We start from the raw sequence: 24,132 nt of genomic DNA on the forward strand, positions 1-24,132 counted from the left end.
AGTGCCACACTAATTGTTGATTCTTAATGTTTTCATGGTAATTACTCATTGACAGTGTACAGTGGCATATAATCCCAAGATCAAATAATTTTTATAACTGAATAGTCTGCAACCACTCATTGTCTAGATCCACTTATGAAGAGGGCAGTTGGGAAAGTCCATGGGAATTAGTTATTGTTCATAGGACTTAGGAACAGTCTGCATCAAAATGAGATGAAAATGAATATTGCACCTAAACAAAAACTCAATTCTCGAAGAAATAAAAATAAACAAGTTATATAAACATCAAAGACAGTTGACCCGTTTTAAAACACACAGGAAAACAAAGTTTCAACCTGCTTCCTGACATTACAGAGACTCGATTTCAGAAATATTTCACTTATCTCAACTCTTTAGGGATTGCTTTACTGGTTCTTTCCAAGTTCTTTCCTGTGGACTGGAGACAGATCTATGAGTTCGTTCTAAATCTACTGATTTGAACTTTCCTCCAATCAGACAACCTAACTTTCTTTTGTTCTAAAAGCCTACATTTTTCTAACCAGACCCTCTTGGTTTAGAAGTTTCATAAACTAAAACTCCTGCTGAGATAACTGGTCCCAGAACTGCCCTGACTACTCCTGGGAGAAATTCTTCTGAGCATGTTTACTTGTTGTATACCCAACAATATAAACATCTTTCCATTAACACCACTGGCTTTGCAACTCACCTCTCTGATAAAAATTGGATTAGGTCACTGTTCTGGAATGACACTGACTTAAGTTAAAGAAAATCCTTCATCAAAGTAACCAACAATCATACACAACTTTTTTTTTGAAATCCAAGCTCAAAAATGCTTTTTATATAAGGTTTATATATAAACCTTTCACATAGAATCAATATATACTTTTAAAGGGAATTTTGCAATTCAAATTATACCAGCAAACAGAGGGTTAAAAGATTTCTGCTATGATGTCTCTACGAAGAAGGTTCAGATTAAAGGGAAGGAAAATCAAAATAAGTCAGAAAAATCCAAAGTGGCAAAGTGTTATGGCCCAGAGCCAAATGAGGCTGGGACAACTCAAAGCTGCTCGAACTCCAAGCAAATTAATAACACACAGAGAAAGAAGAAAACATAGCTTAGGATCTGGAGTCGTGCAGAGCAGTGTGATTAGCGGGAGAGTCACATTTTCTCTGCCAAAGTTAGGAACAGCTTGGGTTTTGAATCATTTGCAGGCAAAAAGGACGCATTTACTTGTGAGGCTGGTCTCACCAAGAAAAAGAATATTTACCGACAAGGAGAGGACAACACCCACTCACACCACCCCAATTAAAGAAAAACTCCAAACTTATAAACAGGTCCGTTGAAGTAAAAGGGCTACGAGCTTCAGTAGCAGAGAGCTGTGATGATGTCATAATTTATTTTTGATTTGAAACAACAGAGAAAAGTTTACTGAAGACAAGAAAAAGAAAATGGGACGGCTGGCTAAACTCCTGGTATTGCATCTCCTGATTTTAAAAGGTAAGACGTTTTACGTATACTGTTTTTCAAAAGAATCAAGTCATTTAGATGAGGACTCAGAAATATAAAATGCATTATAGTATCCTGATTTTTAAGTTCTTCTGTCTCAACTCACTAACTGGACAAAGGCATTTGCAATTCTAAAGTTTATTGGTTCGTGTTCTGAGTTTAACAGTGTGTATAAACAAAGTGTTCGTGGAAGCTTATTGACTTGTGATCATTCTTACTGCATTAATCAAGAGTTAGGTGGACATAGGCAATGATTTTAATGTTTGTCCTGAAAATAAAGCAGCAGATTTTTGTGAATGTCTTTATTGTCACTGATAAAGTTACTGTGTAATTTCTCTTGGACATTTAGAATTCTCTGCATGAACAAGCTTTGTCTTTTATTCAGTCTGTGCTGTGTCTGCACTGGGAGTATTCAATATGGCAGACCAGAGGGAGTTTTACTTCATATCTAACCTGTGCTGGAGCTGCCTTGACAGAATTTGCTGTTTGAATGTTTACTTGTTGTGGAAGGTACAAACATCCATCACCTTGCTGACCACAAAATTCAGCTCTTGGCAGTAAAAAATAAGTATCATGACAGTGAGATTCACTGTTAAAGAGATCTGGCCAATGGGATAGTTCCACCATTTTATCCAAAACCAGATCAGATAACACAGAACAAAATGTGGACTCGTTAAGTTACATTTACATATTGACTAGATATCTTTCTGGCATTCCAACTACTAACTTCTGTCATTCTATAATTGACCTCAGTGCCTTGGATTAGGAAGAAAAATAAATGAAGGACTATTTCATGACATAAAAAATCAAAGATAGAATTGAGTTTTCTGTGATTCCCCATACATAAATGTGCTTCGATTACTCGTTGTTGAGACTAGCACTTGAAGGATGGTTAATCAAGCTAAATACTGACTGTGGGTGGGAAAGACTAAAACTTTGATTTTAACTGGAGTCTAATGTGGGCAGTTGTCTGCTGATCTTGATAAATGCAGGCTCAGAAGATTTTATCCTCATAGACGTCATTCATCTCCCATCCAAACTGGTGGAAGCAGCTCCTGGCCAGGCAGCAATGGATGTCAGGTGGCTGAAGGAATAGTCCTCAACACTCAGTTAAATGGATAAGAAGGACTCATGATCAGGGAAAGGGTGAACCCAGGACATGGGAGGAGCACTTCTTGTTCTTCCTGACTTTACAAGGAAGCCATACATGGAACAAAACCTGCCTTTGTCGGCCCCTTCCAGCTCCTTCATGCTGGTCATCAAAGGGTTGTAATAGTCAGGCTCTGAGAATGCCATATTTAAAGAGGCATCCTGAAGGTCTTTTTCATTTGTACAGAATACCTGCTAAAGTTAGAAACTGCAGGAAAAAGTGGGTTTGGGGCAGACAATTCTACAGATTATTTTAACTGCCTACCCAGTTTCTGCCAGAGAGGAATGGTTAAATTCATCCCATAATAAATTAGGATGCACTTGTGGAAACTTGTACTTTGTTTGCAAGTAAAAAGAGGTGCGAGGAACTGATACACCATGAAATGTCCTGATCAGCAACTTCTGTAAATTATACATTCCAGGATGTACTGTGATAGTTCTGGCACTTTGTGCACTGAAACCCACAGAAGTAGACAAAAGTCGGTGATTCCTTAATATAAACCTTCCAGATCCACCACATTTTATTATGTTTGTTGTCTTAAAAAAAAACTGATGTGTTATACTAATTGTTCCTGGAACACTGAGAACTTCACTATCATGATTTTGTTGCTACAAGAATGTATTTTGCAGAAAGAGAATTGGATGAGTTGTATTTTTATAAGTCAACGTTAGGATTAGAGACATTAAGAGGAGAGTGGGCTTAGAATCAGAGCGAATGAGGAAAATGACAATAGATTCAGGGAAAGCGGAAAATGGTATTAGAATCCGACATTGGAAAAACAATGGGGTTAACCATTGAGGATAGCGAAAATCTCCTATCAGATTCTCTGCTGCTGATGACTATCTGGAGATCCCAACTTGAAACTGTCTGGATGTGAAGTGAAAAAGATTAGGCAACGTTGTGATGGTCGCTCAAGTTGAGTACTGAATTAGCACTTGTAATATTTTTATTATGCACATAAACATGCTTAAATGTTTGTGTGTTGAACTGTACTTAGTACATTCGTTCTGTGAATTATCCCAGATGTAGCAAAACCTAGGATTTGTGCTACCCTGTATGCAACACCTTACAGTCTGCCTTTTTGTTTTGTTTGGGATGGTTTGGTTATGTTGGTTGTTTTGTTTTAAGAACATTTTGAAAGATGCTTGAATTCTACGGTTTTTCATGTTGTTGAACATTCCTTGCTCCTATGTTTGACCTATAAAACAATCTTTTTTCTGTTATTTCACTTAATCTGTTGCATCACTTGCTCCAGATTTACTCCAATCCTTTCACTATTATGGTGCCCTGGTTAGTTACTCACTTCCTGGCAGGTGTTCCCCAGATGATATATTAAATGTTTTTTTTAACTGTTTTTCTCTTCTCTCTATTCAAGAGCAAGCCCATGTGATCCTGAGGTTCCTGACTCTGCACAGCTCCGAATTCCTGACAAATTCAAAACAGCTGTTGTTAACCTCTGCTGCAGTTCTCCTCCCCTTAGTGCTGCTCTATCTGCCAAAAGGTCATAAAAACATTTTGTCCCATTCTCGGAATGTAGGAATAGAATAGATAGCTCCGATAGTTTCACCACTTAATTAAATCAGGTTTAATCTTTGTCTCGACTCCATTGACCTGTCTTTTATGCATGGTGTGATGTTATTTGCAATCTTCCTGGAAAAAAACAATTAAGGTGCCTACTAGACCCCTATCCATTTCAGGAAATGGACCGGCGAACTAGAAGAACCAGCAGCAAAAGGCAGATGGCCCACCGTGAGATGCTTTCTTATGTGGGCACTGTTGATGTTGGGATGAGAGCACAAGGGTGCCTAAAGATAACACAGATCACCATGGCACAGTTAACACTTCTGCCTCACAATACCAGGGAACAGGTTCAGTTCTAGTCTGAGCAACTATCTTTGTGGAGTTTGCACATTCTCCCTGTGTCTGCGTGTGTGTCCTCCAGGTGCTCCAGTTTGCTCCCACAGTCCAAAGATGTGCTGATTAGGTGAATTAGACATGCAAAATTGCCATGTAGTGTCCAGGGATGTGCAGGCTAGGTGGTTTAACTATGGTAAAATTTAGGGTTACACGGATAGGGTGGAATACTGTTTGGAGGATTGGTGCAGACAGCATGGGCTGAATGCCTTCTATCTGCGCTGTATGGATTTTATGACTCTAATTATAGCTTTGTGGCCACAGATGCCAAGCTATTGATGTGGAGGGTTAACCCCCTCTCCATCGCAAGTTGGTCAGTGATCTCAACTGTGGTTCTCTGGCAGCCATGGAACAGGAAGTATGTGGAAAATTTAAAGGATGCTTCCCATGCTCTCCTGACCTGCTGTCAGGTGCCCATCTTCAACTAACAGCTGGACTTCAGCCTCAGAGGGAGCTGATCCACCATTGTAGCTTTGACAATGTGACTCCAGATGGGGACTTAATAAGACCTCATTCGTATCCTGCTGCTACTGGATTAAGTAATCAGTAGTGGACAGAAATAGCTTCAAGAAAATGCACTTAGGTGGAATTGCATTGAAGAGTCACCCCAGTTTGTGTTTTTTAAACTTTCCTCTTAGTCACTTCCATATCCATCCACACAGAAGTTGGAAATGCAGCCTGGTATGATGGAAAGCACTGTGGCCAAACTTCACCTTGTCCTTGTACAACATTAAACACTTTGAAGAGCGAGTATCAATGAATAGTAATTCAGGAGAAGGAATATCAGCTGTCTTTCCTTGCTCTAATTCAAGGTTATGGCATTCAATGGTGGCGATTCAGTTACTTTCTTGAGCTAAATCATCTTGGATCTGAGAATAAATTCAGGGAGTGGTCTAGCCCATTTGGTTCAGCATTATAGCAAGAACATCCTTCAGCATTGAAGACTTTAGAAGTCTTTGGGCACATGTTGTCACGTCTCGTGTTTAAAATCATCTAGAGTAAAACCACTGATCCAGATTTATGTCCACAGTATAAACCACACGAGAAATGAAAAATGAATAAAGGTTAGTAGAGAAAAGACAGAGGGACAGAATATTTCCAAGCTATGAACAATATAGGCTATGGCAAGATAAATGGTAGAATTGTGTGAGATAGCTGCTTAATGTCAAGGCAATCTTATCATAACTTCTCACTTTGCTTAAGTGGCTTGGCAACAAACCAGCTGTTGTGAAAGCTTAACATGGAAACCTTGGTGCAGTCTACTCTCTGCTAGCTTTAAAAGAACTCAAAGTTGGACGCTGGGCACCACCATCTCTGACATGCTTTTTGGGTACCAGCCATATACGTTTCATGCTCATTGACACCAGCATCCAATATGTGCCAGCCTGTGAACCCTCAAGGCATATCTCTGGTCCACTTCCAGGATGTCTCTGCACTTCAATGCTTCACATTGGGCTTTACCAGTAACTATCATTGCAATGCTGCAGCAAAAACAATTTGTGTTCAGGAACACACACCCAGCTCATGAACTCACTGTTATAAAGCTCATTTAGTATGAGTCTATCTCTATGTTTGCAGCATCTGTTACTTGCCTTACAACACTGATTGTATAAATCTGAATCCCAGTGAGAATCACCATATTTAAGAGGAGAAAACTGAACTTGAATGAAGTGTGCCTTTGGGAGAAGAGGGAACCTTGATACACAGCTTCCATTCTGAATCTCTTCGAAATTCACTTTAAGCTTCACCATTTATTCGATTACAAAATTACTGATTTTCAAATGATTCTTATGAGAACTGAATGTGGCCATTAAAGATATAGCTGTTATACCTGAGAGCTATGATCATTTTGTGGAATTGATGACTTGAAGGAAAATGCTGTACCACTGATACAACATCTGTGTTCATCTGGTGGAGGTAAAGAACTATTCAAAAACTGTATGAACATTCACTGATGGACAATGGGTTCTCTTTTGAAGTGATGATCTAATTTTTGCCTTGACAGACAATTTTGGTAAAGCTGGACATTTGATAATTTTGAAGAAACCTTAAATGGCTGACCTCAGAATACCTGGGGCCATTTGGTGTCAGACATAATGTTATGCTTCTAACCAATTGAGTCAGTCTGATTCAAATATAATAATGTACCTCCGTACAACTGGGGAAGGCCCAGATTAGAAACTATACTATACCTGCAATAAATGGAAACAGTTGGAATCAACCACAGATGTAAGCATACCAAATTAAGAGTAGAGAAGCCAGGTAGTAATAGCATACCAAGTAATATAGAAAAGAACTCAAATACTGTTTCTATCCCATTACTTTTTGTGTAACTCTGAACCATCATACACATTAGTTTGTTGTGCTTAAATCGTAATCCTGTGAACATCTGAGGATGATGAATATTTTTAAAGAAGCAAAGAATGTGGACATACTGCATTGTCAAAATGGAATCTGAAGGACAGGTGACTTCACTTCTGGTGTCTACATGGACAGGGTTGAACTACTTGTGTGGTTATGCCTCTGGAAGGACATTAACATGTAAAAGGGCCTTTGGATAATCTTCCATTGAATATATGTCAGGATTTAACAGATCACTTATGGAATTAACAGTTTTGCCTGGATGAATACAGAAACACAAATATGATAGTTGCCCTAAGACTTGGCATCTGCAAACTTGAAATCCAGTAAACCAGTATGAAAGAACCAGTTTATCATAAAAAGATGTGAATAACCATTGCTCGGTTAAAGTAAGATGCCTTCCTTCAAAGGGCGTTGATCTTGAATGCCTTTTCTGCACTGATCTTCTAATAAGAAGTGCTATTGTCTCAAGTTAGTTTATATCACATGACCACAAAATCAATACTGTGATTATCCACACAAACAATTTGATGGCATAAAATTACCATCACACAAAGAGTCTGAGGTCTATGAACAACAGCAACTTCCTGAGTAACCATGCAGCTTAGAGGAGATGTTCCTCTTCTGGTAACTTTCCCTTTAAGGTTTCCACCTTGCTGCACTTCTCACACTTTTCATTTAATATCATTGTTGTCCTCCCATTCATATGTCATTCAATTTTTCACTCAATTTTTTACCCTCTTCTATGCTAAACAACCTTTTATCCTTGGTGATTTGAACCTCCACCTCTATCTCAACGATTCTTGTTCTTCCTATCTCAGAGTTTACCGGCTTATTTACTCAATCTGTCCCTGAATGTAGTCATAGACCAATACAGCATGGAATAGACTCTTCGGTCCAACTAGTCCGCGCTGACCATATTCTCAAACTAAACTAGTCCCATTTTCCTGAATTTGGCCCATGTCCCTCCAAAATTTCCTATTCATGTACTTATTCAAATGTCTATTAAATGTTGTAACTGTACCTGGATCCACTACTTCCTCGACAATTCATTCAACACATTAATCACTCTATGTAAAAAAGTTGCCTTTCATGTCCTTTTTAAAACTTTCTCATCTTACCTAAAATATGACCCCTTGTTTTGAATTCCCGCACCCAAGGGAAAAGACCCATTATCTGTGTCCCTCATGATTTTGCAAACGTTTATATGGTCACCCCCGCCCCCCCCCCAGCCTCCTATATTCCAATGAAGAGAGTCCCAGTCCCAGTGAAATGCCATTCTTACTACTTGCCACGCAAGTTCACCTCCACTATCCTGACAGTGGTCTACATCCCACCCCATGCAGAAGTGAAGACTACTTGTTGAAGCATACAATACTACAAACAGTCTTGCGACAGAATGTCCCGAACCATTGTTCATTGTAATCAGTGACTTCAACCAGGCCAACCTCAAGAACATACTACCAAAATTCCACCAACAAGTTTCCTGTTCCAACAAAGGTCCGAATATCCTTGACCATTGCTATATAACCATAAGAAATGGCTACTGCTGCTACCCCCCTCTGCATTTTGGAAAATCAGACCACAACACTCTACTCCTCCTCACAAGCAGAAATTGAAGTGTGAGAATGCGGTACGGATAGTAGTGCATGCTGGTCTGAGGAAAGTAATGCGCTGAAAATGTGTTGCTGGTTAAAGCACAGCAGGTTAGGCAGCGTCCAAGGAACAGGAAATTCGACGTTTCGGGCCAGAGCCCTTCATCAGGACTGCTTAGAATCAGCGAACTAGTCCATATTTCAGAACTCAGTGGCCAACCTAAATTAGCCACTACCATTACGGACTTCATTAATAAATATATAGATGACTGCATGCTGAAGAAGTCAATCCGAATGTTCCCCAATCAGAAAGGATGGATGAACCATTGGATCCACTTCCTATGAAGTTCAGGTCCGAGGCATTCAAGTTGGGCGAGCCTGACCTATATGGGAAATTGAGGTACTACATTCACAAGGTCAAGAAACAATACCAAACTAAGCTTGAGATTCAGACTAACCACATGGACACCTGCCATTTGTGGCAAGGCTTACATGGCATAAAAGCCTCCAAAAGGAAGTTGAACAGAATCGCAGGTAACAGTACATCTCTACGTGTTGAGCTCATTGTTTGCATTAAGTAGAAGGGCAGTGAAAGATATCACATGTCCCATCAGCCTCGGATGCACTTGTACCCTCAATCATCGCTGCAGACATTAGATTTATCTTCTTAAGAATGAACCCACAGGAAAACAAAAACCACTACAGTAAAAAAAAACACAACAATGCCTCAACTTCCTCAGGAGGCTAAGAAAATTTGGCATGTCCGTAAAGACACTCACAAATTTTTATAGAAGCATCACAGAAAGCATCCAATCTCATTGAATGGACATTATGGTTTGGTTACTGCTCTTCCCAAGACCAAAAGAAACTATAGAAAGTTGTGAACAAAAACCAGTCCATTATGCAAACCAGCCTCCCATCCACTGATTTCATCTATACTTCCCGTTGCTCAGGAAAGCAGCCAAAATAATCAAAGACCCCTCCCATTCCAGTTATACTCTCTTCCAGCTTCTTTTGTCAGGCAGAAGATATAAACGTTTCTGTACAGGTATGAACAGATTCAAGGATAGCTTCTTCCCTGTTGTTAACAGCCATTTGAATGGATGTCTTTAGCGTTAATGTTGATCTTTTTCTGCACCCGTTTCGGCAGCTGTAACATTGTATCTTTCCTGTAAAGCACGTACGGCAACACCTCGGTATATGTGACATAATAAATCAAATCAAATCAAATCAAATTTGCTTCTTTCGGAGTCCATTCCTGGAAAATCTTTTTCCAAGTCACTAACCTCCAGACTCTCAAACTCTTAGCAAATAGCCTTTTGACTTTAATCCATTATGATACTCAACAGATATTGATTCTTTAATGACATCTTTCCATTACCTTTAATGCCTTTATCTCATTAGAATTATGTTGCCTTCTTAGACCACCAATGTAGATCTCATATCAGCTTCTGTGAACTCAAGGTACATTAGCTTGAATGTATTTAACAATCATCTAGATTTACCATTCATTGTCAGATCAAACAAGACTAACTGGGGCATTATTGTATATATATACTCTCCATTATTAAAACTGTGCATCATTTAAGAGTGCAAGAAGCCTAGCAGTCCCAGGGTCCCAGGTTCCCAGGTTTGATTACAGCCTTGGGTGACTGTCTGTGTGGAGTTTGCACATTCTCCTCGTGTCTGCGTGGGTTTCCTCCGGGTACTCTGGTATTCCCCCCCACAGTCCAAAGATGTGCGGGTCAGGTGAATTGGCCATGCTAAATTGTCCATACCGTTAGGTGTATTAGTCAGAGAGAAATGGATCTGGGTGGGTTACTCTTCGGAGGGTCGGTGTGAACTGGTTAGGCCGAAGGGTCTGTTTCCACACTGTAGGGAATTAATGTAATCTAAACTAATCTAATAACACATTCTTCCTTTTGTCCACCGCTATTATCACCTTAAAACAACCCCACTGCCTCCTCCATCTTAGAATAGTAATTAGATTGTGCAGTTCTTTTTTATAAAGAGCATGATTATCCAATCAGTTGCAATTACTGCTTCCCTCCATTCCCTTAGAAGGCCGATTCCTGTTCTTTTCCTTAATCTGAATTTACAACTTTTCTCTAGCTTCTGTACCATCTTCTCTAATCCTCTTTGAGTTCACCTTGTTGATGAGACATCATTTGTAAATTCTAGACCGTATTCCTACTAAATTACTGACCACTGAACTTCCTTTCCTGACTTCTTTGTGAGCTTAATGATTGCCCTCCTAAGGTTGTAGCCTCTGCTGTTTGAAAGCTGTTGACATTAGACATCTCAAAAACCAATCCTTGATCCTTTTCTTCTTGCAAATCACAAACCCATCTTGTGTGTTTTTCTTTTCTGAAGTTGTTGAACACAACCTTTTTGAAATTCTTTGTTTGAATCTACTTTTATTAAAGTCGGCTTTTATTAAAAGACAGCTTAATTGACTATGACAAAGGTAAACTATCCCACCTCATCTTCCTTGACCTGTCTGCAACCTTTGACATGGTTCAGTACAAAATTTTACTCCAAAGCCTCTACTGTTGTCCTGCTGGTTGGAACTGCACTTGACCAGTTTCATTTCTGTCTGTCCTGTCAAAGCCAGGTAATCATATGCAATTGATTCTTTTTTCATTCCTGTAGTATTGCCTCTAGGTTTCCCTGAGGCTATTATTCATAGTCTCTCCTTTTTCTCATTTGCATACTGCTCCTTAGTACCCACATCCAGAATCATGGTGACAGTTTTCATATATATATATTGCTGGTAACCAGCTCTGTTTTTCTTTTATTTGTCTTGATCCCACCATTGTCTCTGAACTATCTACTTGTCTGACTTCAGGTACAGATGAGCAGGAATTTTCTTCAATTTTGTAGTAAAAGAATGGAACCTATGGTTTTTAGATCCTATCACAAACTATGTTTCTTTGCCACTGACCCTGTTTCTCTCAAAATCAAATCTGAGCTTGAACCAAACCTTGGTGATTATATTTGACCATAAGATAAGCTTCCCACCAGACATCTACATCATCACTAAAGACAGCATAACTCCACTTCTGTAAGATCTGATAACATTGACCTTGCCTCAGTTTACGAAACCAACCACTGTGCCTTTATTTCCTCGAGATTTGTCTAATTGAATGCACTCCTGGTCAGAATCCCATGTTCTATCCTTCACATTCAAAGCTTTGGTACTGAACTCTGCTACCTAATTCTCACTAAGTCTCAAAACATTTCCTTGTGCTTGTTAATCTATTTTAGTTTTATTCATTCATGGAATAAGGGTGTCGCCAGCTGGGCCATAATTTATTACCCATCTCTAATTGCCCAGAAGATGGCTAAGAATCAATCACATTGCTGTGAGTCTGGAGTCACATGTAAGCCAGACCAAGTAAGGATGGCAATTTCCTTCCCTGCAGGACATTAGTGAACCGAATACGAAAACAGAAGTTGCTGGAAAAGCTCATCAAGTCTGGTTGCATCTGTGAAGCGAATTCAAAGTTAATGTTTTGGGTCTAGTGATGCTTCCTCTGAGGAATGTTATCTTTGATTTCTCTTCACAGATGCTGTCAGACCTGCTGAGATTTTCCAGCAACGTCTGTTTTGATTTACCACATCTGTAGTTTTTTTCTGTTTTCATTTCATGAACTAGATGGGTTTTTCCCAATAATCGACAATGGTTTCATGGTTATCATTAAACTCTTAATTCTGGATTCTTATTGGATTCAAAGTCCACCATCTGCCATGGTGGATTTGAACCCAGATCCCTGCAACATTAGCTGAGTTTCTGGATTAATTAGTCTACTTACTACTAGGTCACATGTTGATTCATGTTTAAACGGCATCATGATTTTAAAATTCTTATCCTTGTTTTCAAATCACCTTGGCTTAGTAATCTTCAACAGCCTAAAACGATGTTCCCCCACCTTGGATCTGTGCTCTGCAAACTCCAGCTTTTTGACCATTCTTAATTTTAACCACTGGATGTTTGGTAGCCAGGCCTTCAGCTACGTGGATTCTAAACCTCAGGAATTTCCTCTCGATATCTCGCTGCCTTTTTTTTCTCTCTTCTGTCCTTCTAGTCACTTCTTAAAATCTATTTCTCTGACTAAACTCTTTTTTATTTAGCTTAATATTTGTTTAATTGGCTTCATATCAAATTTGATAACAGGCCCGTGAAGCATTTGAGATTGTTAATATCATTAAAGGTGCAATATTATTGCAAGTTATTGTGAGGAAGAGGAATTCACAATTGGAATATATATGCTGGTGTTGAGGATAAGTTATTATTCTGTTGACTGATGGGTGTACAGGAAATGGTTTCATTTAGGAGGATGTAATATTGTTGTATATGCACTGGATGTGAGGAAGTGGATGTAGTTTTCAATTAATGATCTAATCGCTCCTCTGCTAGTCCTTTGGTAAAGCATCGTGTATTCTAATGCATTTTATGCCGTAACACACACACAAGTGAAGTGAGCTTGTCAATTTCAAATTAGCTGGAGCCATATTTAATATCTTGACACCAGTCAAACCCAAGTTAGGAAGGCAAAAATTGAGGTGGGGGAGGGGTGAAATCCTTTATATTTAAATTTCTTGTTCAATATTTGTCAGCCACCATTTTAACCTGTGCAGGAGTCATGATGATTGTAAACTGATGTTCTCGCAATATGACATTCGGTTCAAAAATTTTAATCATGCATTTTTAAATGCATGATCAATTTTGAATTTTCCTGGGATTGATAGTTTCAGTAGTTGGCCTTCTGAAGTCAGTGCAAAACACAACATGTTAATCCATTTGTGAACCTTGTGGAAAACCTATCATGGAGTCAGGAAACTTTTGACAGGTAAGGTTAAAAGACCTTGACAGTGTAAAATGATGTAACTAATCATAGAATATTTAATTATGTTCATGTGCTTAAAAGGTAAGTAACCATTAAAGTGAGCAGTATCGTGTGAGTGTTCAGATGCATTGCAGTACTTCCTCCTGTGGATAAAGTTCTCTCTTACATCCAACAGTGTTACGAATCAGATATTCATGTGTTATATGAACGCTGTGCTTCATGTTCTGCATTGATTTTTAAGTCCAGACATATGTTGAGCCTTTGAAATGACTGTACAGATACCTAACTTCTTTGATTGTAAGCCTATCATCTATTTGTGAACTTCGAAGGCACTAATGTATTAAGTGCTAGAAATCTGAGTATATAGTCATGCAGTGGAATCCTAGTCTATATCCTGTACTAAAACCCACTTGAGAGTTGTGCTTTTTTAAAAAAAGTTTGAATAGATGTCAGCTTGACAATTTTCGGAGCTCCTAAGAAAAGCAATGTTTTTCAAGTCTAGTTTGACTAGATGGATGAAATGCTCATGCATATAAAAATAAAAGTAAAAACAAAAACAAAGAATGCCAAGTGTTTATTATTGGACTCATGAGTTAAGTCCAGATTAGATGCTCAATACCTGGGTATACAGGAGGCCTGGGAATATGGGGCGAAATTGGAATAGATAGGTAGTGAGGACTAGGGATCCATTGATCTTCTGCTGTCTGAGCTGGTATCCCAGACAGTGAAAGCAGGTGTTCTATCCTGCTGGGTTTGGTCATCCTTTCCCACCTTGGGCTTGCTTCTGAAGATGATAATCTTCATTCTAGCCTGCCATGACTCCCTGGGCTGAAAATTGCATGTGTGCACAGGTTCCTACAGAACTTGGAAATTAAGTGATGGAAACTGGCCTGTCATATGCTTACTGAGTCAGTGATGAATATTTGGCCCATGGTTTCAAAATGTAACACAACTGTTAATTGGTGAATAATTTATTTTCGATATAAAGAGTGATTGAAAAAAACAGGGTGAGCAGCAGCAATATTAACGATGTCATAGATTATTCAGAGATAATGTCCTCCCATCTCCCTCAATGTTGTCAAGGAGTCCATCCACAAGCACGCTACTACCAATTTCTTCCAACAGTTATATTTTGAGGCTCTCATTTTTACCTTATTGATTATGATACCCATGATACAAAGGAGCATTGTATACTTGAATGTTGATAACACTTGGTCTGATTGTCCTCCCCAGTAATGGCTCACCCCCTTTCCTCTACTGGCAAAAAACTGGGTCTGTTGTACCTTGATTTTCACATCTGGGTCACAGCTGCCATTTTTACAGGGTCACAATCTTCACACCTCTCCCACAGTCCAATGCTCATTGTTATTTTAAGTTAAGTAAAACTCAACATACATTGCCAATCATGCCCTCAATATATTTCCATCAGTAACATTTCTACTCGTGCAATTCTGTTTGGAATGTGTAACAAAGTCAATTAATATTACAACACAACTTCATCTGTCTTCACAAATGCATGGATGTTACGTAAGACAAGAACCAGGTGTTCTCCAGAACATTCTTTAGCCAGAGAGTGGTGAATCTATGGAATTCATTGTCCCAGAAGGAGGTGGAGGTCAAGTCATTGAGAAGGACGGGTTCTTGAGTATCAAAGGGATCAAGGGTTATGGGGAGAGAACAGGTTGAGAAACTTATCAGACATGATTGAATGGTGGAGCAGACTCGATGGACTGAATGGCCTAATTTCGACTCCTATGTCTTAAAATCTTATTCTACATTTCAGCAATTTCTTTTATCATATATGTTCATGGCAATTGTTTTTTCTTCTTCAAGCTCAAAACACATTCAATGGTGGGAGAAAGTAGTGTCTTTGTACAGATTCTGGCCTATCTTTTAATGTATAAGATTTGGTTTATAATTGACTGCCATTTAAAATACTAATCTTATGCAACTTCTAACAAGCTAGTACATCATTTCTCAACTTAAAGCTCTGTTGTTTTGAAAGTGGTCTGTAGATTTGGTGAAAATATTAAGCTAAATGACAGTAATATGTCAGTTAGCTGTCGGGCAATTAAGGCAAACTATCATGTTAAGACATTATAAATTATATATTCATTATACTTACATAAAATGAACCCTCAGTTCTAAAACTGTGTATGAATTTTTAAAACCCTTCTAATCTTTCTCATTCCTTCCTTTATAGTGAAATTTGCTGCTACCTACACTAATGGTAAGCAATTTATTATTACTTAAGTCTTTATATATAAAGTATTTAAGGAATGAATGTTTTTAGTTCTTTGGTAATATATTGAATATTTCTGTAGATGATTCCCTTGATAAAAACAGTTGTTTTGGAAAACTAGTTTCATTGTCAAAGTGCTAGCATTGCACAGCAGTGGTGCCAGCAGCTGAAAGGGAAACACAAATGAGTATTTCACATGCGATTCTTTGCCTATGCACTGAAGTCAATGTAGAGCTTCTTGCCCAGTCTACTTATGACTGCAAGTTCTAATTTCTTTGTTGCTCGACTCAGCCATTTAGGACAAACACAGAAATTGCTGGCAAAACTCAGCAGTATCTGTAGGGAGAAAACAGAGTTAACATTTCAAGTCCAGTGTCTTTTCATCAGAACTCAGCCATTTAGGACCTTGCTTCCCAAACATTTTCCCATTATGATCCTATAATGAGCTGGAATAGCAAGGTCTTTGAGTGTTGATTGGGGATGTGGGGGTGCATAGTGAGAGAAAAGACCAAATGGAGAGGATGCACAGCTGCTGTTCATTGATTGGAATTTAGGCGCAGCCATTACTGCTTTCGAGCTGGAGACAATAACTTTTAGCTCACAGCCCCATTTCAGGAAGCTTGGCATAGGCTCAAAATTTGTCTTTGGCGGTATTGGATCTCTTGCCTGCTGATTAATTTGGTTGCAAGCAGATGTTTGATTCATTTTGTCCCAACACCCAATACAAATTTCTGCATGAATCTCTCTATGCATGTTAATAGTGAAGTAATCAACAAAATATTACTTCTCTTTCTAGTTCCTGCAAATGCAATGAACCCTGATAGCGTTGTGGTGGCATACCAAAACATATCTGCTCCCACTGGGTCAGAAGTGATATTGCAGTGCTACAGTCAACGAATAGTTTGGACCCAGGATCGTTTGAATGACCGGCAACGTGTGGCTCATTGGGACTGGTTCTCAATCAATGGTGAATACAAAGTCGACCGTGTGCTTGATATGTTCTCAGCAGGGGACCAGCGACTCTATAATAGCTACAACCAAGGGAGAGTACTGATGTCAACTTCTGCGTTCTCCACTGGAAACTTCTCTTTAGTGATAAAGGGTAAGAGAAAACTGCCTTCCCATTTTTATTTTGGGCACTTTTATTTATTGTAATTGGCACAGCTAATATAATAAGATGGAGCTGCAGTGATATATTCCATAGATTAAACATGAGAACAGTGATTCTGCTAGTAGAATGTACTGGTATAAGTAGCACAGCTAAAGAATTAGTTGAGTAGAGTTATACAGCCTGTAAAATGTAATGTCTAATGGCATAGCTTGTAAAATAGATTGCATTAAAGAGATCATTTTCATCTCATCTGGGGAGATACAATAACACTGCCTATTGAATAAGTTGGGTATAGAATATGCCTGTAGAATATGCTGAAGTACAATGGCACCACTTCTAGAATAAAGTGGGGTAAAGAAGTGCTGTCTATGGAACAAGGTGGCCCTCAACTGAAACATCAAAGATGTTTAAAAAAGTGAAGAAAAGTAGAAGATTTGTGACTAAAATTAGGGTAATTTCTTATCAGAATAATGTTTCATTTAAGGTTAGACATAGGATATAATTTGCAAATCAGTTTATCTACAGTAGAAAAAAAAAGCCAGGGCACATTGTCAAAGGACAAGGATAAAGATAAGAAGAAAGCAAACGTTTCAAGCCAACATGGATTTATTATCTAAACAGGGATTCAACGAAGACTGAAATCATCTAATATTTATTGGAATCTCTAAGAAAGCCACGCAATGGGTAGATGGGTATGAAATAGGACTTTCAATAGGACCTTGATAAGGCACTTTCAAAGAGACTTGTGGCTATGGGAAATATTCTTGTAAAAAAGGAACATATAAATTGGATAATAAGTTATAAGAAGTATGAGCAGTGATCCACAGTAGTAGGTTTAAATTGACATTTGACATGAGACCTTGGCTCACATTTATCACCGATGTTGCAAGTGGAATGTCATGGTTTGCAAATGATATCAAGTACACAGTCAGATAGCAGGGAACTAGAAGATGAATTAGAGTCAGTGTTATCAGTGAGACCTAGCAAAGGACAGATAAATCATAAATGTCCACTAGAATAAATACAGAATATGTTTATAAATTGATGTTGTTCAAGAATTCTTTTGAAATTTACATTTGTCAAGTTGATAATCACCTGCTCATTTGAGATTTCACCATTTCCTATCAACATCACAGATTTCACTGATTAGATATGGAAAGGGTTAAGATTTTGAGTAAAACTCCTGACACTGTCCAAAACTTTGTCTCTAGCAATTTATATCACACCAGTGTAAATTCTTCCATTTCCTGTTCAACCAGCTTCATTACAACTCTGAATAAAATGTTTAACTTACTGCCAAATAACCCTGGTTGGTTTGTGCTTTATCCACATGCACCAGAATCTGAATGGTCAGAGACCCCAAGTTCGTTTCACTGATGATATTTAAAGCTAGTAGTTCGGTACTGGCTTGGGCCCCTCCCCCCAAAAATAAACAGCCCTACTCCATTCTGATTTGCTCTTCCTGGTTTTGCATGGCCAACTCTAAGAAATGTATTCTGCATTGCTCTTTGATTTTGGTACTCAATCAAATTGTTTTTCTATTGGTGCACATCTGATGCAGCCATTTATCACTAGATAACACATCAAACATTATGAAGTTGAACTGCCACTTGCTAAAACCACACATAATTCCAGAATTATCCTGGAAACCAAAAGATTAACCAAGACTTCTTGTCTCCAGTACCAAACCTTCTTTAACCCTTATCTTCTGGCCCCTTCCTTCACCTTTGACAAGTGGATGGAGCTGAAAGACTTCTGTGTCACTGTAAATGAGGTAATCTATTCCGTTCTCTGTCTGCAATCTGCCTTTCCTTTGTCCACAATGCCAAATTGCTGCTCAGTTTTCATTTGTTACGAATTTCACATCTGTCTCTTGCTCCTCACCTCTCCCATCATGAACTGTGCTTATTAATCATGTTCACTTCCTCCTGTCAACCCTATTCTAACTTAATTCTGATCATAGGAAGGATATTATTAAACTAGAGAAGATTTAGAAGACATTTACCAGGATGTTGCCAGGTAAGGAAGTTTTGAGTTCTAAAGAAAGGGTGGATCAGCTGGGACTTTTTCCACTGGACCGTATGAGGTTGAGAGGTGACCTTGTAGAGTGGTATGTAGATGAAGAAGAGGAGAGACCTAGGGTGGTTTTATTTTTGAGATGCCATAAGTAGTGATACAGGTGTGGCAGGGGAGAGAGAGGAAACAATGGGATCAAACAATGGCTAATTCACTTAGCTGGGTTACAAAACAAAAGGCATTAGAACAGGATGCTATGATTAGTCATATCAAAAGGAGTATAGATTGGGTTGATGATAGGTATCTTTTAGGTGAAAGTGAGGACTAATGGTGCTGGAGATTAGAATCAAGATTAGAGTGGTGCTGGAAATGCACAGCAGGTCAGGCAGCATCCGAGGAGCAGCAAAATTGCCCTTCATCAGCAATGAGAGGTGTCTTTACCCTAGGATGAGGAATTTTAAGACTTGGTAGCATATTTTTAAGGTGGGAGGAGAAAGATTTAAAAAAGACATGAGGGGCAATTTTTTTCCACAAAGGGTGGTTCGTGTTTGGAATGAAACTCTGGAGGAAGTGTTGGATGCAAGCACAGTTATAATGTTTAAAAGACACTTAGATAAGTACATGAGTAGCAAATGTTTGGAGGGATATGGACCAGAAGCAGACAAGCGGGGCTAGTTTAGTTTGGGATTATATTTGGCATGGACTGGTTGGATGAAGGGTCTGTTTCCATACTGTATAACTATGACTTGTTTTTTCTGGTTCAATTCTAGTTGACATTGTAAACAGTTCCCTCATGTAAACAATGTTACTCTTGATTTCCAAATGACTATTAGCTCCCCCCCCCCTCACAAGACCCATCCTTAACTCATCTGATCTTGCAGTTTATCATTTTTAATCAATTCCAATGTCTTTTTTAAGTCCTTGAGTATCTTGCTTTCTGCCAAGTGCATGCCTTCCTTTCTGCAACTCTATGTTTGAATCTCATCAGTTCGGTTTCTGACCCTGATGGGCATTGAAAATGTCCCAGTCAGAGTTACAAATAAGATCCTTTCTGACTCTGACCATAGTGCTCTATCCTTTCTCATCCTCCTCAACTAACCATAGCATCCTGTTCTAATGCCTTTTGTTCTGCTACCTAGCTGAGTGGATTAGCCACTGCTGTTTCCTCTCTTTCCTCTGTCACACCTGCACCATTATTCCCAGCATCTCAAAAAAACCCATCCTAAGTTCTTTCCTGTTCTTCATCTACATGTCGATCCTTGGTATTCTTATAACCAGGACCCTGACAAGGTTTCCTGATTTGTTATGGTTCTTGCTGGTTACTCCAAATGGTTAAAGTTCCCTTAGGTTATTCACCTGCCTCTTGGTTGGTTGCAACAAGGTTAATTTAATAACGATCCTTTTCCTTGTGTATATCTTTTTTCTCAGAGCCAAATGAACTTGCCTTTTACAAAGAGCCAATTAACTAGGTTTTCTTGAATGAACAGAAAGAGTTGGTTTATTAATTACTGAATGTGAGAAGAAGATGTAATGTTATACTCTTATCAAAGGTACACAAACAGGGGTCCCATCAAGACCCACAGTCTCACTTTCCAGTACACCAACACACAGGCTAGCAAAGAAACTGCAATGAAAACTAAAATATCTGGTGGAAGATTCAACCCACTCTATCCAGGAATTCCTTAACATCTTCAAAGATACCAAGATGGAGGACAATGAGATCACGGTATCCTTCAACATAACGGCCCTATTCACATCAATAAACATCAGCTAGCCAAAGAACCGCTGGCCTCACTGCTAGACAAACCAGAGATACAAACACCCAATAGAACCAACTCCATCAGTAAGGAAAACATCCTCAAACTACTGGACCTGTGTGTCACAACCCACTTCACCTTCAACAACAAGATGCACAAACAAATCAACAGCATGCCTATGGGATCACCAATATCAGGACTTATAGCCGAAGCAGTTATGCAGAGGTTAAAACAAGCAGCCTTTCCCACGATTTAGCTTAATCCTTATGTCCACTATGTGGATGACACCTTTATCAATCCGAAACACGACAAACTATAAGAAAGCCACAAACACAAAAACAACATCCTCTTCTCCAGTATAAAATTCACCAAAGTGGAAGAGAACAATAACCGACTCACTTCTTGGATGTCATGGTAGAGCAAAAAGCCAATGGAGAACTGCAGACCAGCACTTACAGGAAAGTCACACGCACTAACCAGATACTCAACTACAGAAGCAACCATTCCGACACCCACAAACGGAGCTGCATCATGACACTATTTAAACGAACCACAACACACTGCAGTACCCTGGAACTACAAGAAGCCGTGTAGAAACACCTATACAACGCATTCAGGAACAACAGTTCTCCGATAAGCAGTCTGCCAATTCCTGCACAACGGATCTAAACAGGAAGACACAACACACCCAGAGACTGTAATCATCCTAGCATCTTCAAAATAGCACTAGACTAGTCTGGCTCCTTGGCATCTTGGTAGCCACAAACCTTCTACCACATAAAGCCAACTACTGATTAAGACCTCAACTGTTATTCAGTTCTAAATAATCAACACTGTATTCAGAGTTTGTTTCTTCACAGTTTTCAATTAGCCAAACCACACTTTATGCTAGTATATAAACCGGAATCTATGAACTCTTCTTTTGCATATTAACCTGCTTTGGCATCTAATGGAACCTTTTGAAAATCTAAGTTTAGATTTGCTGGCTATCTGTTATCTACTGGACAGACTAGGTGCTCAAAAAAGCCCACTGTCAGATCATCTGATGATTTTTCTAAATGCATTGTTGGTATTTTCTTAAACAGGTCCAAAATATTCCCAATGTTTGATGTCAGGCTATCTAATCTGTAGTTTAATGTTTTCTTCCTCCCTCCCCTCTTGAATAGCAGTATTCTACTTGCCAACTCCAATTTGCTGGGACAGTTCTAGAATTGAGGGAATTTTGGAAAACTACAACCTGAACATCCAAGATCTCTGCAGCTACCTCTTTCAGATATAGCTGGATAGATATTGGTAGATATAGGCCATCAGGTCCTGGGGATTTGTCAACTTTTAATCTCCTGAGTTTCTCCAATGCTTTTCCTCTTCTGACATTAACTAAAGTTCCTCATTCATTAGACCCTTAAACTCTACTTCTGGTATATGATTTGTCTGCTGTGGAGACAAACACAAAATTCTGGCTTAACTTCTTTGCCATTCTCTCATCTCCCATGATGATTTCTTATATATCTACCTCTTAAAAGAACAGTGTTTACTTTAGCTACACACTTGTAAAAGCTCTTCGAATCTGCTTTTATATTCCAGGTTAGTTTAATTTCCAGTTTTATCCTTTCCCTTTGCATTACCTTTGATTACCCTTTGTTGATTTTTAAAATCTCCCAATCCTTAGGCTGTATCCAGGCTGGTACTCCAATGCAGTACTGAGGGAATGCTGCCCTGTTGCATGCAAGTTAATCAAGGCCCTGTCTGCCCTCTTAGGTTTTTGTAAAATATGTCATGATACTATTTTGAAGAACAAGAGAGTTACCCCTGGGCTGACCAATATTTATCCCTCAATCAGCCGCATTGAAACAAATTATCTGATTATTATGACACTGATTGAGGGAGCTTTCTATGTGAAAGTTGGCTGCTAGCCAATGTATTTCATTGACCATAAAATGCTTTAGAATGTCCTTTAGAAAAACACTCGGTAATTACAAGTCGATTTTTCTTTTCATGAGTCCAGAGATGTGCAGGTTAGGTGGATTGGCCATGCTAAAATTGCTCCGTAATGTCCAGAGATGTGCAGGCTAGTTGGATTAGCAAATACATGCAAGATTACGGGGGTAGGTTGAGAGTGGGTAGGTAGAATGCTCTACGGAGGGTCATTGCAGACTTGATGGGCTGAATGGCCTTTCTCTGCGCTGCAGGGATTCTATGTTTCTTATTTCTATTATTTGCATATTATAAGCCTCTTTTAATCTAATATTAATCTTAATTTCCCCAGTAAACCACAGATGATTATTTTTCACTGAGTTTTTGCTTTTTCATGAAATATAGTTTTGTTGAATACTCTGAATCTTCTATTTGAATGTTTCCCACTTTAGTGAACAGCATATCTTTTAGTCTATTTGTCCAACAAATCTCAGCCATTTCTCCCCTCATGGAAATTAAAGGAATCAGATATTTAAACTTCATAAAAACCGAAAGAACTTCATACTTGGTGATGGTGCATTATATTCAATCAGGAAGCAAAAGTTTTAGACTCCTGATCAAAAGCTCATGAGTGCTATGAAATTCATATTATATCATGAGCAGTGTATAAAGTAATTGGTTTGGTTTGGAGATTTTATTGGGGAGTAAGTCTTCTCATTGTTGAGACGAGCTGATCATTAGTTCTCTGGTGTGAAAGTGATAATAGAAGTAGCTAATATTTATGTGTGATGCTTTCAAGACTTTAAGCTATATATTAATAATCCACTGACTCAAATAATTTTAATCACTTTCCATCTTTTACAGATGTCAGAATAAATGATAGAGGGATTTACTCCTGCAATCTTCACCACCATTATTGTCATCTTTACGAAACAGTCAAAATACAACTTAATATCACCAGATCAGGTAAGAGAAAAGTGGGAATGGCGTAAGATGGAAAGATGGGCACAGATAGAAGGAAACATTTAGTCTATTTTTATTGAGGTGACTTGAGACTGTTTCTGTACAAACAAAAAAAATGAAGTTATTAAAATTATGAAGGGCAGAATGGTGTGAAGCAGAATTTTTAAAATTCATCCATATTAAGTGGGCATCACGAGATAGGCCAGCATGATTGCCCATACCGAACTGCCCCTGGAGAAGGCAGAGGCAAGCTGCTTTCTTGGACCACTGCAATCTTAGGGGTGTAGAGATACCCACAAGGAAGGTTCAGTATTTTGTCTCTGCGGCAAACAAGGAATGGCAATGATCTTCTTCCAAGGGAAGATGTTGTGTGACTTGGTGAGGATTTTGCAAGTAGTGATATTCTCATGTATTTGCTGCCCTTGTCCTTCTAGACAAAAGAAGTCATGGGTTTGGAAGTTACTGTCAGAAGAGATTGTTTTCACTGATGGACTATTCTACAATAAGAGATATAAATATAAGATTAAACAGAAGCAATTCAAAGCAGAAAGTTCAAGAAACCTTATGTATCTGAGATTGTGGAAAGTGCTATTTTGAAGATGATTTAACAGAGAGAACATGGGTAGAATTTTGCGGTTCACCAGTGGCAAGTTTGCAAGTACTGTAAAATATCTGGGTGGCCCTTCCCATGACCCCTCCCTGTCAACAATTTTATGTGGCCTGGACAAGGCCCAAGGCAGTTTGCCAGACCT

At 38.8% G+C, this 24,132-nt stretch overlaps 1 protein-coding gene across 4 annotated transcripts in view; it reads left to right on the forward strand.

Annotated features, from left to right (window-relative positions):
- Positions 1-1,049: 1,049 nt before the first annotated feature.
- LOC132833659 (matrix remodeling-associated protein 8-like) overlaps positions 1,050-24,132 on the forward strand; it is a 56,641-nt gene continuing 33,558 nt past the window's right edge. For 2 of the 4 annotated variants that reach the window (XM_060852103.1, XM_060852105.1), the window contains exons 1-4: positions 1,051-1,498; positions 15,581-15,607; positions 16,416-16,721; positions 23,282-23,383. In XM_060852103.1, the coding sequence (XP_060708086.1) occupies positions 1,450-1,498; positions 15,581-15,607; positions 16,416-16,721; positions 23,282-23,383 (484 nt within the window). In that variant the 5' untranslated portion in view covers positions 1,051-1,449. Of the gene's footprint in view, positions 1,499-15,580; positions 15,608-16,415; positions 16,722-23,281; positions 23,384-24,132 lie in introns of all 4 variants that reach the window. The other 2 variants (XM_060852104.1, XM_060852106.1) reach the window with 2 other exon arrangements.

The sequence above is a fragment of the Hemiscyllium ocellatum genome, chromosome 37 (genome assembly GCF_020745735.1).
Source record: "Hemiscyllium ocellatum isolate sHemOce1 chromosome 37, sHemOce1.pat.X.cur, whole genome shotgun sequence".
Lineage (NCBI taxonomy): Eukaryota > Metazoa > Chordata > Chondrichthyes > Orectolobiformes > Hemiscylliidae > Hemiscyllium > Hemiscyllium ocellatum.